The sequence below is a fragment of the Artemia franciscana genome, chromosome 16 (genome assembly GCF_032884065.1).
Source record: "Artemia franciscana chromosome 16, ASM3288406v1, whole genome shotgun sequence".
Taxonomy (NCBI): Eukaryota; Metazoa; Arthropoda; class Branchiopoda; order Anostraca; family Artemiidae; genus Artemia; species Artemia franciscana.
In genome coordinates, this window is record NC_088878.1 from 34670244 (window position 1) to 34687033 (window position 16790).

A 16790-nucleotide genomic window follows, 5' to 3' on the forward strand; every position below is an offset into this window, starting at 1 on the left:
GTTTGGGATGGGGTTCAGTGGCGTGACTGTGTAAGCTCAGCCAGAGTCGACCCAGCTCTAAATGGGTACCTGGAGAAATCTGGAGAAGGTAAACAGGAAGGGTTTGCGAAAGCATAGGATGGTTGGCCCCCAACCCCCCATTACACTTCCTGGCTGAAGGGCCAAGAAACGGAGATCAGTACCGCCGGTAGGGACTTTAAGGTCTAATGCCGTATTATTTACCTATTTACCTTTTTTAGGTGAAAAAGGTAGCAAGACAGATTCAAAAAATAAGCTACTATTAAGGGTATTGCTAAATGCGTACAAGATTCAAACGCTGATTTATATTTTGTTTTTACAAAGTCTAAATCACCTGAAAACACTTTGCTAGGTTGTAAGAATAAAAGTACATTTGAAAAATAAGATGAAAGACACAAGAGCTTTGTTGATGAAATGTGAAAAGTGGAAAGTGGAAATGTGAAAATGTGAAAAGCTATCAGTATCTTCTGATTCAGAGTTAAGTCTTATAAAGTGTGAATAACTTTACTGAAGAGCCACCAATGGGGAGCGGGAAGCGGTTTCTTAATATTTTGTTCCAACCACAAGGCTATGAAAATTATAAACATTAAAAGAAGAAATACAATATATAAGAAAGAGACAGGAAAACTGTAAAATTATTGTGTAGCGCTTATGCAAAAAGAACTAGGCGTAGACCTTCTGACAAAAATGAATTTAGAAATGGCTTTTTTGTAAAATTCTTTACTAAAACCCTTACATCACTGTTCGCCTGAGGAGGGGCATGCTCCCCCAAAACTTTTCTTACATATGACATTAAATCTCTCTTTTTTATTAGTTGGCAAACAACTTAATCTAAGGATTTGCGTCAATCAGAGCTATTAAAATAAAGTCTATGCGCTAGGTCATTTTTGTAGACTGGATTCAAGGAAGAAAGCTCGAACGTACAAGAGGTGAAACTGAAATCACTGGATACAAGCTTGATAGCCTTAATTAAAACTAAGAATACGGCCTTAATTAAAAACTAAGGAGTATTACCAAACAGTTCGTGGTAACGAACTGTAGTAAGGAGCGACCCGGCTCAATAGTAACCGAAACTCTGAAAAATGGAGTTTTGATACCAATATTTACATCAAAAGAATTGCATTTTAATGCTGATTTTAAATATATAAGTTTCATCAAGATCAGTTATACCCATCAAAAGCTACGAGCCTGAGAAAATTTGCCTCATTTTAGAAAATAGGGAGAAACACCCCTTAAAATTCATACAATCTTAACGAAAATCACACCATCAGATTCAGCGTATCAGAAAGTCATATTGTAGAAGTTTCAAGTTCCTATCTACAAAAATGTGGAATTTCGCTTTTTTTCGCCAGAAGACAGATCACGGATGCGTGATTATTTGTTTTTTTGTTTGTTTTTTGTTTTGTTTTTTTTTCACAGGGGTGATCGTATCGACTAAGTAGTCCTAGAATGTCGCAAGAGGGCTCATTCTAACGGAAATTAAAAGTTCGAGTGCCATTTTTTAAGTGACCAAAAAAATTGGAGGGCACCTAGGCCCCCTCCCACGCTCATTTTTCCCCAAATTTCAGCGGACCAAAGTTCTGAGATAGCCATTTTATTTACCATAGTTTGAAAATCCTAATAAATATGTCTTTGGGGACGACTTACTCCCCCGCGGCCCCCGTGGGAGGCGCTGCAAGTTGCAAACTTTGACCTGTGTTTACATATAGTAATGTTTACTAGGAAGCGTACAGACGTTTTCAGGTTTTTTTTGGTTTATGGGGGAGAGTTAAGGGGGGGACGTGGGAGGATATTTCCATGAAGAAGCTTCTTATGGGGGAAGAGAATTTCAATGAAGGGGCACAGGATTTTCTAGCATTATTTGAAAAAACAATGAAAAAATAATAATGAAAAGTTTTTTGTACTGAAAGTAAGGAGTAGCATAAAAACTTAAAACAAACAAAAGTTATTACGCATATGAGGGGTTTATCTCCTCGTTATACCTCACTCTTTACGCTAAAGTATTTTTAGTAATTTCAACTATTTATTCTACGGCCCTTGTGATTCAGAGGTCATTCTTAAGGAATTGGGACAAAATCTAAGCTTTAGTGTTAAACAGCGACGAAGGTTGAACCCCCTCATATACACAATAAAAACATACGAATATAGAAGTTCGTTACGTAAGTTAATTCGTAAGTTACGTATATGTTTTACCAATGAAAACGTTTGTAAAAAATTAAAAGTTCTAGTTGCTTTTTCAAGTAGTCAAAAACTTGGAGGGCAACTAGGCCTCCTCCCTCACTCCTTTTTTCTCAAATCTTCCGATGAATTGCAATTATTTAATATGCAAATTTCGTTTTAATTATTTATGTGCGGAGAGCCAAGATCAAAGCATGCATTAATTCAAAAACGTCCAGAAATTAAATAAAAAAACAAGTCTTTTTAAATGAAAGTAAGGAGCAACATTAAGGCTTAAAGCGAACAGAAATTACTCCGTATATGAAAGGGGCTTTTCCTCCTCAACGCCCCGCTCTTTACGCTAAAGTTTGACTCTTTCTCTTAACTCTATTTTTAAAACGGTAAGAAACTTTAGCGCAAAGAGCGGGGCGTTTAGGAGGAAAAGCCCCTTTCATATACGGAGTAATTTCTGCTCATTTTATGTTCTAATGCTGCTCCTTACTTTCATTCAAAAAAAAACTTAATTTTTTTTATTTAATATAGGTTTTAGGATTATGAATTCAGTCGTTATGTCTGAAGAAAATTCTTGTTTTAAATCAATTCATGGTTCTCACTAAATTGGGGTCTTGAATTCGTCCAAACGACTGTTGCTTTGAATCCAAAATGTTGCCCCTGAACTCCAAGTTGCCTTTGGATCTCTTTTGATTCTTAAAAATTGAACTAGAACTTTGAATTTCAAATCGAATGAGTCTTCTCTGAAGTTTATACGAGCATCCCTTCCGTAAGAACCATATATCCCACCAGGGCATAGCTCAAAACGCCTACCCCCTGAGTCCTAGGTGTTGTGTTGACACTAGGGTTTTGGTTATCTGGCCTTTCAACTATTTTTAACAAAACGGCTATCTCAAAATCTTCATCTATGTATTTGGGGGGAAAAGGGTGAAGATAGTTGCCCTCTGATCTCTTTTGACTCTTAAAAAGTGAACTAGAACTTTCAATTTCCAATCAAATGAGCCCTCTCTGAAGTGACCATCCCTTCTTTAAGAACCAAATATGCCCCAAGGGTATAACATACAACACCTGTCCGTGGGCCTGGGGGGGGTCGACACTGGAGTTTTTATTACCTGACTTTGAACAATTTTAAGAATTGGAGAGGCAGCTTGCTTATTTTGTACCCAAGGGCATCTAAAGTCGGCATATCAGCCTGTTATTTCGAGTTCCCTAGGAAATGCAATAAATAAAATAGATGGCAAGATAGTATTTCTCATAATTGTAGGATTTGTTCTCGTTTTTTTTTCCCGACGTTATTATTGACTTCTGTTCTCACAGGAAGTCTCCATCTCGGGACAATTCGGGAAGTCTCAATGCACCGAGATATCCTGCCTCAGTTTACTTCAGTGACCCACGCACACAAGACGAGGCTGGCAACTTTTAAAGAGGGAAAAGAACTGCTAGAATGCCCACCTACACACTCAAAGACAAGATTTTCAAACTCCTTCGTTTCATACTACGTGAAGCACTACAACGACAATATCTTCAATTCGAAGTGATAGCTAATCATCTGTGTTCTTTTTGTTGAGTCTTTTTTGCGTTTTTCTCTTCTTTTGTTTGACAATACCCATGTTATTGCATTGTGATAAAGGGAAAGAATAAAGATTATTATTATTATTATAACGGTTTTTAGAAATCAGCTGTTCCACGGTACAATTACTATAAGGAAGCAAAACCATACCCGATGCTGTGCATGCCTACATTCTGTAGCATGCCACTATCCGTACCAAAAGAGAAACCCAAATTCTATTTTGCAATTACATACCTCCTTTAGAGACTGTTCCAAAACCAGCAACGATGACTGGAACTTTGTCCAGATTTTCTTTTCCAGAAGCAAGACACATTGGAATCAGTTTATCAGTGAACGTTACAGGTCTCTCCAAATGAATAAGGGCTATGTCATTTTTCTGAAAAAACAGTTCTAGTGCTATAAAATATCCTGGATATAACTAAAATTAAAAAAAATAGTCAAGCAACAAATATTGGCTGGTTTTCATTAAAGTATCAAGGGCACCGAAATATAAACATTTTTTGCCTCCTGGATCCATCTAAAATCTATTACCTGAAAACCATGCAAGTTTTTCATGAAAAGTCTTTTTTTGTGGTTGTTCCAACATTATGCAGTTTTTACGGCAGTACCACTTTATCAGTATTGCCGCATTGCAATGGGAAGCAAATTTGATTAGTTAAATAATAGAAAACTTTTTTTCCGTTAAATACAAACATTACCAACCTGTTTATTTTTGACAACACCTCGAAAGGAAAGCAACACCTTTTAGATCTATCTGTTGCCATATTTTTACACATTGCCACTTGTTGCCACATGTTGCCACAGTCTGTTAATTTTTGACAACAGCTAAACCACGAAAGGAAAGCAACACCTTTTAGAGCTATCTTTTGCCACATTTTTTAGCTTGTTTTGTGCCGATTTTTTACCCATGTCCCTTTTTTTTTATTAATTTTGGCATCTACTACTCCCAAGATTTGCAAAATCAAACAGTTCGTGGTAACGAACTGTAGTAAGGAGCGATCCGGCTCAATAGTAACCAAAACTCTAAAAAATTGAATTTTGATATAAATAGCTACATCAAAAGAATTGCATTTTAATGCTGATTTTAAATATATAAGTTTCATCAAGTTTAGTCTTAGCCATCAAAAGTTACGAGCCTGAGAAAATTTGCCTTATTTAGGAAAATAGGGGGAAACACCCCCTAAAAGTCGTAGGATCTTAACGAAAATGACACCATCAGATTCAGCGTATCAGAGAACCCTACTGTAGAAGTTTCAAGCTCCTATCTACAAAAATGTGGAATTTTGCGTTTTTTGCCAGAAGACAAATCACGGGTGCGTGTTTATTTGTTTGTTTTTTTGTTTTTTTTTTTTTTTTTTTTCCCCAGGGGTCATCGTATCGACCAAGTGGTCCTAGAATGTCGAAAGAGGGCTCATTCTAACGGAAATGAAAAGTTCTAGTGCCCTTTTTAAGTGACCGAAAAAATTGGAGGGCATCTAGGCCCCCTCCCACGCTCATTTTTTTCCCAAAGTCAACGGATCAAAATTTTGAGATAGCCATTTTGTTTGGCATAGTCGAAAATCTTAATAACTATGTTTTTGGGGATGACTTACTCCCCCACACTCCCTGGGGGAGGGGTTGCAAGTTACAAACTTCAACCAGTGTTTACATATAATAATGGTTATTGGGAAGTGTACAGACGTTTTCAGGGGGATTTTTTTGGTTTTGGGGGTAGGGTTGAGGGAGGGGGCTATGTGGGAGGATCTTTCCTTGGAGAAATATGCCATGGGGGAAAAATTCAATGAAAAGGGCGCAGGATTTTCTAGCATTACTATAAAAAAAAAATGAAAAAATAAACATGAAAACGTTTTTTCAAATGAAAGTAAGGAATAGCATTGAAATTTAAAACAAACAGAGATTATTACGCATATGTAGGGTTCTAAAAATACTTTAGCATAAAGAGCGAGGTATTTAGGAGGAGATAAATACCTCACTCTTTATGCTAAAATATTTTTAGTGATTTCAACTATTTATTCTACGGCCTATTTGATTCAGGGGTCATTCTTAAAGAATTGGAACAAAACTTACGATTTAGTGTAAAGAGCGAGGTATTAACGAGGGTACAAACCCCCTCGTACACATAATAAAAATATAAGAATATAAAAGTTTGTTACGTAAGTTAATTCTTAAGTTACGTATATTTTTTACTAATAAAAACGTTCGTTGAATATTAAAAGTTCTAGTAGCCTTTTTAAGTAACCGAAAAATTGGAGGGCAGCTAGGCCTCCTTCCCCACCCCGTATTTCTCAAAATCGTCTGATCAAAACTAAGAGAAAGCCATTTAGCCAAAAAAAAATTAATATACTAATTTCATTTCAATAATTTATGTGCGGAGAGCCAAAATCAAACATGCATTAATTCAAAAACGTTCAGAAATTAAATAAAAAAAACTAGTTTTTTTAACTGAAAGTAAGGAGCGACATTAAGACTTAAAACGAGCAGAAATTACTCCGTATATGAAATGGGTTGTCTCCTCCGCAGTTCCACGCTCTTTACGCTAAAGTTTTTAGTTGTTTTAGAAAGTAGAATTGTGGCAAAGAGTCAAACTTTAGCGTAAAGAGCGTGGAACTGCGGAGGAGACAACCCATTTCATATACGGAGTAATTTCTGCTCGTTTTAAGTTTTAATGTCGCTCCTTACTTTCAGTTAAAAAAACTAGTTTTTTTTATTTAATTGCATATAGAGGTTAACTATGCATAGGAAATAATCCCATTTCTGCTGATTTTTTAAAATGATTTTTTTAATGGTTGTATAAGTTTACATTCAGCCAATTTAAAAAGTTAGACCAAAAAATTAATTCAAAAAAATTCAAAAAATTCTTTTCACCGTCTTTGGTACTTAAAGAGACCAAATGCATAGCGTCATTCACACTGAATCTGATAATTTATAAGAAAAAAGCCTAAACGCCAGAATTTAGACAGAGAAAGTACGAATGTTTTAATGCTTATTTTCAACGTTTCTTACACAAAAATTTAAGTGTTGAGAGGTTCATTCGGAACAACTCAATATTGAAATGTTAATCTACGGCCAGCTCCAATAAGCCACAAAAGAGCTGCAACAGACTTAATTCTGTCTGCAGCGCTTGAGCGCGGTAACTGGCACAAGTGCTAACTATACCACTTCCGATGGTGCAAGCTCTCCACCTTGTCCGAAGGTAACCGTAAGGTTTCGGCCGCGATTACTTCAATTACCTAATCTTATGATGCAATGTCGTCTCTGGCGAAGATATTCTTTGTGTAAGATCTACTACCCATACTGTTGGTAGCAATTTTCCTATCAGGACCCGTGACATACGATCAAAAAATTTGTGGTGGCTCAAACAGTTAGTGGTAATGAGCTGTAAATATTAAGTGATTTTGCCTGCTTATAGAGTACCTGAAACTCTATAAAACAAAATTTTCATAACTGTAGATGCATCATAGAATTGACACTCTTTGCTGATTTAAAATATAAAGCCTTCATTAGCTTTAATGTAACCCATCAAAAGTTATAGCCCTGAAAAAAATTGCCTGATTTTTGAAAAAGGCAAGAAACATCCCCAAAAAGTCCAGCGATCTTAATGAAGATCAGATTATCAGGTTCAGTGCATCATAGAACCATACTGTAGAGGTTTCAAGCTCCTATCCACAGAACTATGGAATTTTGTAGTTTTTGCCAGAGAAAAGAAAATGTTTCTTTGTTTTTATTTGTTAGTTTTTTTTTTTCTTTTCTTTCCCAGGGGAAACCAAATTGAACAATTGGTCTTGGAAGATGGGGAGGCACCTCATTCAAACCGAAATCAAAAGTTATAGTTACCATTTTATGGACTGAAAAGATAGGATAGCAACTAGCCCACGCCCCCTTTTCCCCATAGACATCTGATCCAAATTTTGACATAGTCATTTTATTCATCATAGTAGAAAGGTCCTATAACTTTGCCTTTAGGGATGACATGACCCCCAATTGTCCCTGAGGAACCGACTATAAGTAACACGGTTTCCCCGTAGTTCACATATAGTATTTATGACTGAAAAATATACGGAACTTCTTCTTTTCGTTGGCGGAGGGGCTATTCCATGAAGAGAAATTTCATTGATGAGTAAAGCTGCTGGGGTGATTTTTCCGATGAAAATTTTACACGGAGGGTTGAAGAGAGGGAGAGGGTTAAAATTTGAATAAAAAATATTCAACAGAAAGTTCGGAGCAGCATTAAACCTTGAAAGGAACAGATATTATTCCGTATACGAGATGGGGCTGCCCCTTTCTCAACCCCTTCTCTTTGCACAAAAGTTTGATTTTATGCAACAGTTCTTTAAAGGAGATTGCTCAAGAACAAGAGCCGTTGATTTTGAATGAGAAGCATTTTTAAACAGCTTTAAGACTTCAGCGTACAGAGCGAGGGTTAATGAAAAGGCAGCCTCCCTCATATACAAAATAATAGCTTTTCATTTTAATTTTAAATTTCTCTCCTTACTTTCAGTTGAAAAAAATCATATTTAATATCAAACAGTTCGTGGTAACGAACTGTAAGTAAGGAGTGACCCAGCTCTATAGTAACCGAAACTCTAAAAATAGAATTTGGACGTCAATAGATATATCAAATAATTAAATTTTTATGCTGATTTCAAATATATAAGTTTTATCAAGTTTAGTTTTACCCATCAATAAAGAATGTCTGCCTTGTTTTCGAAAAACACCCCATAAAGGCATAGAATCTTAATGAAAATCATACCATCGGATTCAGCGTATCAGAGAAACCGACTGTAGAGGTTTCAAACTTCCAAAAATGTGGGATTTTGTAAAAATTTGGGATTAGTTGGATTTTTGCCAGAAGAAAGATAACAGATGTGTGTATTTTTTTTCTTCTTCTCAGGGGTGATCGTAACGACCCAATGTTCCTAGAATACTCTGTGAGGGCTCATTCAAAGGGAAACTAAAAGTTCTAGTACCCCTTTTTAAATGACCAAAAATGGAGGGTAACTAGGTCCTCTAGCACACTCATTTTTCCCCCAAAATCACCCGATCAAAATTTTTAGATAGTCATTTTGTTCAGCATAGTCTAAAAATCTAATAAATATGACTTTGAGGATGACTTAAGACCCCACGGTCCTTGGGGGAAAGGCTGCATGTTGTGAACTTTGCCCATTATTTACATATAGTAATGGTTACTGGGAAATACACGATGTTTTCAGGGGGATTTCTTCTGATTGCGGGTAAGGTTGGGGGAGAAGGTTACGTGGGAGAATCTTTCTATGGAGAAATTTTTCATGAGGAATTTTCCATGAATGGGGTGCCAGATTTCCGAGCATTATTTTAAAACGTCAGGAATCAAATAAAAAAACTAGCTTTTTCAACGGAAAGTAAGGAGCAATATTAAACTCAAAGCAAGCAGAAATTATTAAGTACATGAGGAGGTTCTCCCCCTCGTCAATGCCTCACTCTTAGCGCTAAAGTGTTTTTTAGCACTTTCATAAGAGCTATTTATTCTAATTAAACCCTTTGCGATTCAGGGGTCATTCTCAAAGAGATGGAAAAAAATTCGAAATTTAGCGTAAACAGCGATGTATTGACGAGGGGGTGAACCACCTCATATCGTAATAAAAATATACGAATATATAAGTTAGTTATGTAAGTTAATTCGTAATTTACGTATATTTATAACTAATAAGAATGTTAATAAGTAAAATTAAAAGTTCTAGTGCCTTTTTAAATGACCAAAAATTGGAGGGTAACTAGGCCCCTTCCCCGCCCCTTTTTGTCAAAATCGTCCGATCAAAATTTTAAGATAGCCCTTTAGCAAAAAAGCAGTAAAATTAACATGCAAATGTTTTTTAATTATTCATGTACTGTTAGCCAAATTCAAAATCTGCATTTGTTCCAAAACGTTCAGAAATTAAATGAAAAATAGTTTGTTTTTTTTTACTGAAAGTAAGGAACGACATTAAAACTTAAAACAAACTGAAATTATTCCTTATATGAAAGAGGTCCCCTTCTCAGCGCCCCACTCTTTACGCTAAAGTTTGAGTCTGTCCCAAAGCTTTACTTTTTAAAACAATAAAAAACTTTAGCGCAAAGGGCGTTGCGCTGAGGAGGGGACAGCCCCTGTAATATAGGGAATTATTTCTGCTTGTTTTAAGTTTTAATATCGCTTCTTACTTACAGTTAAAAAAAACCTGTTTTCTTTATTTAATTTAATATAAAGGAAAGAAAAAAGTATATGGGTCATCCTAAACAGTAAACTTACTTTTGTCCAATATTTAGGGGAATTGCAGAAAACATTTCGCATTTTGTGGGAGCATGTAGAGAATTGGAAGAATCGAGGAAAGAATTGTTTCGGGAAATTCTTTTTAATGAAAATGAATCGATAAGACTATTTAGAGGAATGATTTAGAGACATTCTAAGCCATGGGGATTTCCCCAGACTAGGACTGAACCGTAAGGTTTTTTTCTTACTTATGTAATTATAATTGTTTAGTATTAAGCAATATCGATTGTTGTTGTTTTCTTGTTGCTTCACGGCTCTTGTTGGCTTTTGTACAAATTAAATTAAAAGAAAACAAATTTTTTCAACTGAAAGTAAGTAGCAAATTAAAACTTAAAATGAACAGGAATTATTGCGTATATGATGGGGTTTCCCCTTTCTCAGTGCCTCGCTCTTTACGATAAAGCTTATGGATGGTAAACAGGAAGGGTGTGCGAAAGCACAGGATGTCTGGCCCCGTCTCCCATCGCACTTCCTGGCTGGAAGGCCTTGATATGGAGATCACACCACCGGTTTGGAGCGTAAGTGTCTAGTGCCGCTTTACCTTTCTTTACCTTTACCTTTTTTATTCTTTACCTTTTTTTTATTTGGAACTTGCTGGGTTTTACTTGGAACTTTTGCGCAAGCACTCTGTGTTACTTAGTGCTTCAGAACTTCTTCTTTTTCTTCTTGTTTCATCTTTTTGAAATATTACTTTTTGAAATTTTGATCTTTTTTAATATTAAAAATTTAAATTAATTGGAATTGATTCATTTTCATTAATTTTGATTAATTTTGATTAATTGAACTAATTTTAATTCAATTAATTGATTAATTCAATTAATTCAATTGATTTAATTCAATTTTAATTAATTTTGATATTAAATAAATTTGAAAGTTTGATCTTTTTGAAATATTACTCATTATTATTATTATCATTATTATCATATTATCATCATTATTATCTTTATCATTATTAGCATTATTATAAGCATTATCTTAGTCCAACTTAGTGATTCAGTCCATAATCTTTCTGATGCAGCTTATATTAAACCCATACTAACCCATATTGGGTCCCTAAATTGCCAAGTAGCTATCAATCGACTGCACTACTACAGGGTTTTTGAAAAGACAGTTACTATTATGCCAGTGTTCTATGTACCCAAGGTACGTTTATACTTACCCAGATTGTCTTGTCAAAGTTTTCATGCATTATAACATTCTTTTTCGTTATGACCATTGTTTGTTCTTCTCCTGTTAAGCTGGGATTTGTATAGTCACTATATGCGAAAAACAATGTCGCAAAAAGGATATTCCTGTAATATAAAAAAAAAATTATTTTATTTATTTCAACTGTTTCCCTGGTCTTAATTATTAAACAAATATCCTTTTAACAAGTTTAACTATATGCCCTTTCTAAATTAATTGCTTGCTGTCCCAAGGAAGACCATTCAGAGGCAGGGTATTTCGTGCGCAGCCACCAGGGGTTCTGGTAATGGGTTATGAGGTAATGGGTTCAGAACGGTGTTTTGTCGTGTATCTTTATAATCTGTCCATTTTTAGTCATTCCTATTGTTTAAACTGAGGAGTAGTGATGCAAGTTTCTTACACTTTTAAAATTACCTATATTTTAGTTTTTCGTCTAGATTTAAGTTTTTAGAAGTTTAATACAAGTTTGTTATAACAGCATATTCCGACACTATCGAGATACCTTCTAAGAAAGAGGACATCTGGCGATACGGCTCGAAGGATTGAACCAGTTTGTAGAATTTAGATAAAATAACCATTTGGTGATGCTGGTAGCTTTTCTCTCCCCCCCCCTCCAGTCTATCCCTAAGCATGGAATATGAACTAACGTGCAAAAATAGATTTCCACAGGAGAGTCTACGAGAGATGTCTCTTCTTTCGGAGAGGATCTGGCAGATTATACAGATCTAACCGTACCAGCTGTAGTTTATTTAGGTTGTTTTGCATTGGAATATCAAGAGGGAGCCTCAGTAGTACTCTGGTAATAGCCTTAACCACCTAATACTGATGTCAGCCTCAGATATTGGTTGCAGAGGTTGCTTCTTCCCCCATATTTATCATCTAATCCCCACAGTAGCAGTTGGAACCGCGTATCTGAGGTTAGGGGCTAAATTGTCCTACGCAAATACCGCAAAATTTAAGGCTGACTTAATTGATTTAGAACTTTGAGGGCTTAGTCAAAGCCAGCAATAATGCATTATACCAACTAAAACATTTTCAGCGAATATAAATATTTATAGGCATATCCCAAACAGGACCAGTGCAGAAAACATGCAACTTTTCTATGCGTGCTTTTAAGATTAAAAAAGGAAAAAAATTTCAGAGGTATGAAAATTGTTTTAAAAATTATAAGGAGGTAGAAATAATCACTATATCTCCAAGTAAGATGCTTAGGAGCCGTCCTGGCCGAGTGGGTTGATGCGTTGGATTCGGGATCCATCGTCTGAGAGGACGCGGGTTCGAATCCCAGTGTACCCAATTCTTCAGTTTGGGACGGGGGTCAGTGGTGTGACTCTGTAAGCTTAGCCAGAGTCGACCCAGCTCTAAATGGTTACCTGGAGAAATCTGGGGAAGGTAAACAGGAAGGGTGTGCGAAAGCACTGGATGGCTGGCCCCCAACTCCCCATTGCACTTCCTGGCTGAAGGGCCAAGAAACGGAAATCAGCACCGCCGGTATGTACTGTAAAGTCTAATGCCGTATCCTTTACCTTTAAGATGCTTTGTTAATGCAAGTACGTGAAGTAAGCCTACTGTTAGGAATAATCTTCAGATTGAAGATTTATTTTTGGCGAATTATTCAGTATTTTAGTATTTTAGTGAGTTGTTGAAGAAGACTGGAAGCCAGTCCTTTGCTTGTAAACTGCATGATAGAAGATCACGTTATCAGTTGTGGAGGAGAGTGTGGAGCCATGCCCTTTGGTTTCAATTTCCCTCCTTGGAGATTACGCTATAGGCTGTGCTTGGAGGTGTGAAGCATATTTATTAGAGGTAATCCGCCAGTTATGAAGTCACAAATACGGCAGTTTTACTGAAAATCATCTTGTCAAGGCTGAAAACTTTTAATTGTTTTAAAAAGCAGAATGGTGGCAAAGAGTCAAAATTTAGCGTAAAGAGCGAGGGATTGCGGAGGGGACAACCCATTTCTTATACGGAGTAATTTCTGTTCGTTTTAAGTTTTAATGTCGCTCCTTACTTTCAGTTAAAAAAACCAAGTTTTTTAATGTAATTTCTGGACGTTTTTGAATTAATGCATGTTTGATTTTGGCTCGCCACACATAAATTATTAAAATGAAATTTGCATGTTAATTCCTTTTTTGGCTAAATGGCTTTCTCTTAGTTTTGATCAGATGATTTTGAGAAATAAGGGATGGGGAAGGAGGCCTAGTTGCCATGCAATTTTTTGGTTACATAAAAAGGCAACTATAAATTTTCATTTTTAACGATATTTTTTTATTAGTAAAAAATATACGTAACTTAAGAATTAACAAACGTAACAAACTTTTATATTCTTTAATTTTTATTATGTATATGAGGGGGTTTGTATCCTCGTTAATACCTCGTTCTTTACACTAAATCGTAAGTTTTGTCCCAATTCTTTAAGAATGACCCCTGAATCAGAAAGGCCGTAGAATAAACAGTTGAAATTACTACAAATACTATAGCATAAAGAGCGAGGTATTTATCTCCTCCTAAATACCTCACTCTTTATGCTAAAGTATTTTTAGAACCCCTCATATGCGTAATAATTTCTGTTCGTTTTAAATTTCTATGCTACTCTTTACTTCCAATTGAAAAAACTTTTCCATGTTTATTATTTCATTGTTTTTTATAGTAATTTTAAAAAATCCTGCACCCTTTTCATTGAATTTCTGTTCCTCCATGAAATATTTCTCTAAGGAAAGATCCTCCCATATAGCCCCCTCCCCTTAACCCCACCCCAAAAACCAAAAAAAAATCCCCTGAAAACGACTGTACACTTCCCAATAACCATTATTATATGTAAACACTGGTCGAAGTTTTTAACTTGCAGCCCCTCCCCCAGGGACTGCGGGGGAGTAAGTCATTCCCAAAGACATAGTTATTATGGTTTTTGACTATGCGGGACAAAATGGCAATCTCAAAATTTTGATCTGTTGACTTTGGAGAAAAATGAGCGTGGGAGGGGGCCTAGGTGCCCTCCAATTTTTTGGTCACTTAAAAAGGGCACTAGAACTTTTCATTTCCGTTAGAATGAGCCCTCTTGCCACATTCTAGGACCACTTGGTCGATAGGATGACCCCTGGAAAAAAAAAAAAAAAAATAAACAAACACCCGTGATTCGTCTTCTGACAAAAAATACGAAATTCCACATTTTTGTAGATAGGAGCTTGAAAATTTTGTAATAGGGTTCTCTGATACGCTGAATGCGATGGTGTGATTTTCGTTAAGATTCTGTGACTTTTAGAGGGTGTTTTCCCCTATTTTCTAAAATAAGGCAAATTTTTTCAGGCTCGTAACTTTTGATGACAAAGACTAGATTTGATGAAACTTATATATTTAAAATCAGCATAAAAATCTGATTCTTTTGATGTATATTTTAGCATCAAAATTCGGTTTTTTAGAGTTTCGTTTACTATTGAGCCGGGTCGCTCCTTACTACATACTACATATATAATAATCGCTTCTACCGGAAATTCAGATTTAAGCACTTTTTGACCTCTTAAAAATGACCTAAATATGGGGTATAAAAAAGGCTAAGAAAATGGGTCTCAAACCTTAAATACCTTATAACATTGATCTCAAACTTACTGTTTCATTATGAATCCATTTTTTTAATGTTATATAATCCACAAGCACTGATTTTCCAATATTAATTTGGATAAATTAATTTTCCAATGTTATGACGTTTTCTTCTTCATTGACATCGAATTTTAAATAAAAGCAGGAGTTTTTGGTCGAAAATTAAATAAGAAAAACAAATTTTTTCATGAAAGTAAGGAGCAACATTAAAACTTAAAACGAACAGAAATTACTCCGTATATGAAAGGGGCCATTCCTCCTCAATGCCCCGCTCTTTACGCTAAAGTTTGACTATTTCTCTTAACTCTACTTTTTAAAACAGTAAGAAACTTTAGCGTAATGAGCGGGGCGTTGAGGAGTAAAAGCCCCTTTCATAAACGGAGTAATTTCTGTTCGTTTCAAGTTTTAATGTTGCTCCTTACTTTCATTTAAAAAAACTTGTTTTTTTTTCCATTTAATTTCTGGACGTTTTTGAATTTATGCATGTTTTGATCTTGGCTCTCCGCACATAAATAATTGAAACAAAATTTACATATTGATTAATTGCAATTATCGGAAGACTTTGAGAAACAAGGAGTGAAGGAGGAGGCCAAGTTCTCCTCCAATTTTTTGATTACTTAAAAGGCAAGTAGATCTTATATTTTTTACAAACGTTTTCATTGGTAAAAATTATACGTAACTTACGAATAAACATACGTAACGAACTTATATATTTGTATGTTTTTATTGCGTATATGAGGTAGTTCAATCCTCGTCGATACTTCGCTCTTTACACTAAAGCTTAAATATCCCATTTAAGCTATAGTGACTTTGAGCTTTAAGCTTTAGAACTTAAATCACACTCTGAATCACAAAGGCCGTAGAATAAATAGTTGAAATTACTAAAAATACTTTAGCGTAAAGAGCGAGGTATAACGAGGAGGTAAACCACTCATATGCGTAATAATTTTTGTTCGTTTTAAATTTTAATGCTGCTTCTTACTTTCAGTAGAAATAACTTTTTATATTTATTTGTTCAGTGTTTTTTCAAATAATGCTAGAAAATCCCGCGCTCTTCATTGAAATTCTCTTCCCCCATGAAAAGTTCTTCCATGGAAATATCCTCCCACGTAACCCCCCTCAACTCTCCCCTCTAAACCAAAAAAAATCCTCCTGAAAGCGTCTAAACACTTCCCAGTAACCATTACTATATGTAAACACAGGTCAAAGTTTGTAACTTGCAGCCCCTCCCACGGGGACTGCGGGGAAGTAAGTCGTCCCTAAAGACGTAGTTATTAGGTTTTTCGACTATCGTGAATAAAATGGCTATCTCAGAATTTTGATTCGGTGACTTTTGGGAAAAAATGAGCGTGGGAGGGGGCCTAGGTGCCCCCAATTTTTTGGTCACTTTAAAAGGGCACTATAACTTTTCATTTCTGTTATAATAAGCCCTCTCGCGACATTCTAGGACTACTCAGTCGATACGATCACCCCTGGAAAACAAACAAACAAAAAAACAAAAAACAAACACAAAAACAAATAAACACGCATCCGTGATCTGTCTTCTGGCAAAAAATGTGAAATTCCACATTTTTGTAGATAGGAGCTTGAAACTTCTACAACAAGATTCTCTGATACGCTGAATCTGATCGTTATGATTGTATGAATTTTAAGGTGTGTTTCCCCCTATTTTCGAAAATATGGCAAATTTTCTCAGGCTCGTAACTTTCGATGGGTATAACTGATCTTGATGAAACTTATATATTTAAAATCAGCATTAAAATGCGATGTTAAACTTTCTAGGTTGTGTTAGAAAATTAATAGAACGTAATATGCATATGCATCTAATATAGCAAAAATCAGTAGTATTGAGGATGCTTAGGCCCTCATGTGGAAAGGGCTGAAAACATGAAAACCATTTAGCCGTACTAGTATGTGGGAGCAGGGGATTCTCCTTGCGTGCTATAGGTTATCATGTAGAATGTATTA

At 35.6% G+C, this 16790-nt stretch overlaps 2 protein-coding genes across 2 annotated transcripts in view; one reads left to right on the top strand and one right to left on the bottom strand.

Moving 5' to 3' along the window:
- LOC136037385 (trypsin-1-like) overlaps positions 1-16790 on the bottom strand; it is a 159451-nt gene that overhangs the window by 110862 nt on the left and 31799 nt on the right. Inside the window, exons 4-5 of the mRNA XM_065720116.1 lie at positions 11200-11332; positions 3992-4133 (exon numbers count right to left, since the gene is read on the bottom strand). Of these exons, the coding sequence (XP_065576188.1) occupies positions 3992-4133; positions 11200-11332 (275 nt within the window). The remainder of the gene's footprint in view (positions 1-3991; positions 4134-11199; positions 11333-16790) is intronic.
- Positions 1-16790, top strand: part of LOC136037384 (IWS1-like protein) — a 438978-nt gene that overhangs the window by 78732 nt on the left and 343456 nt on the right. The gene's annotated exons all lie outside the window — the stretch shown is intronic.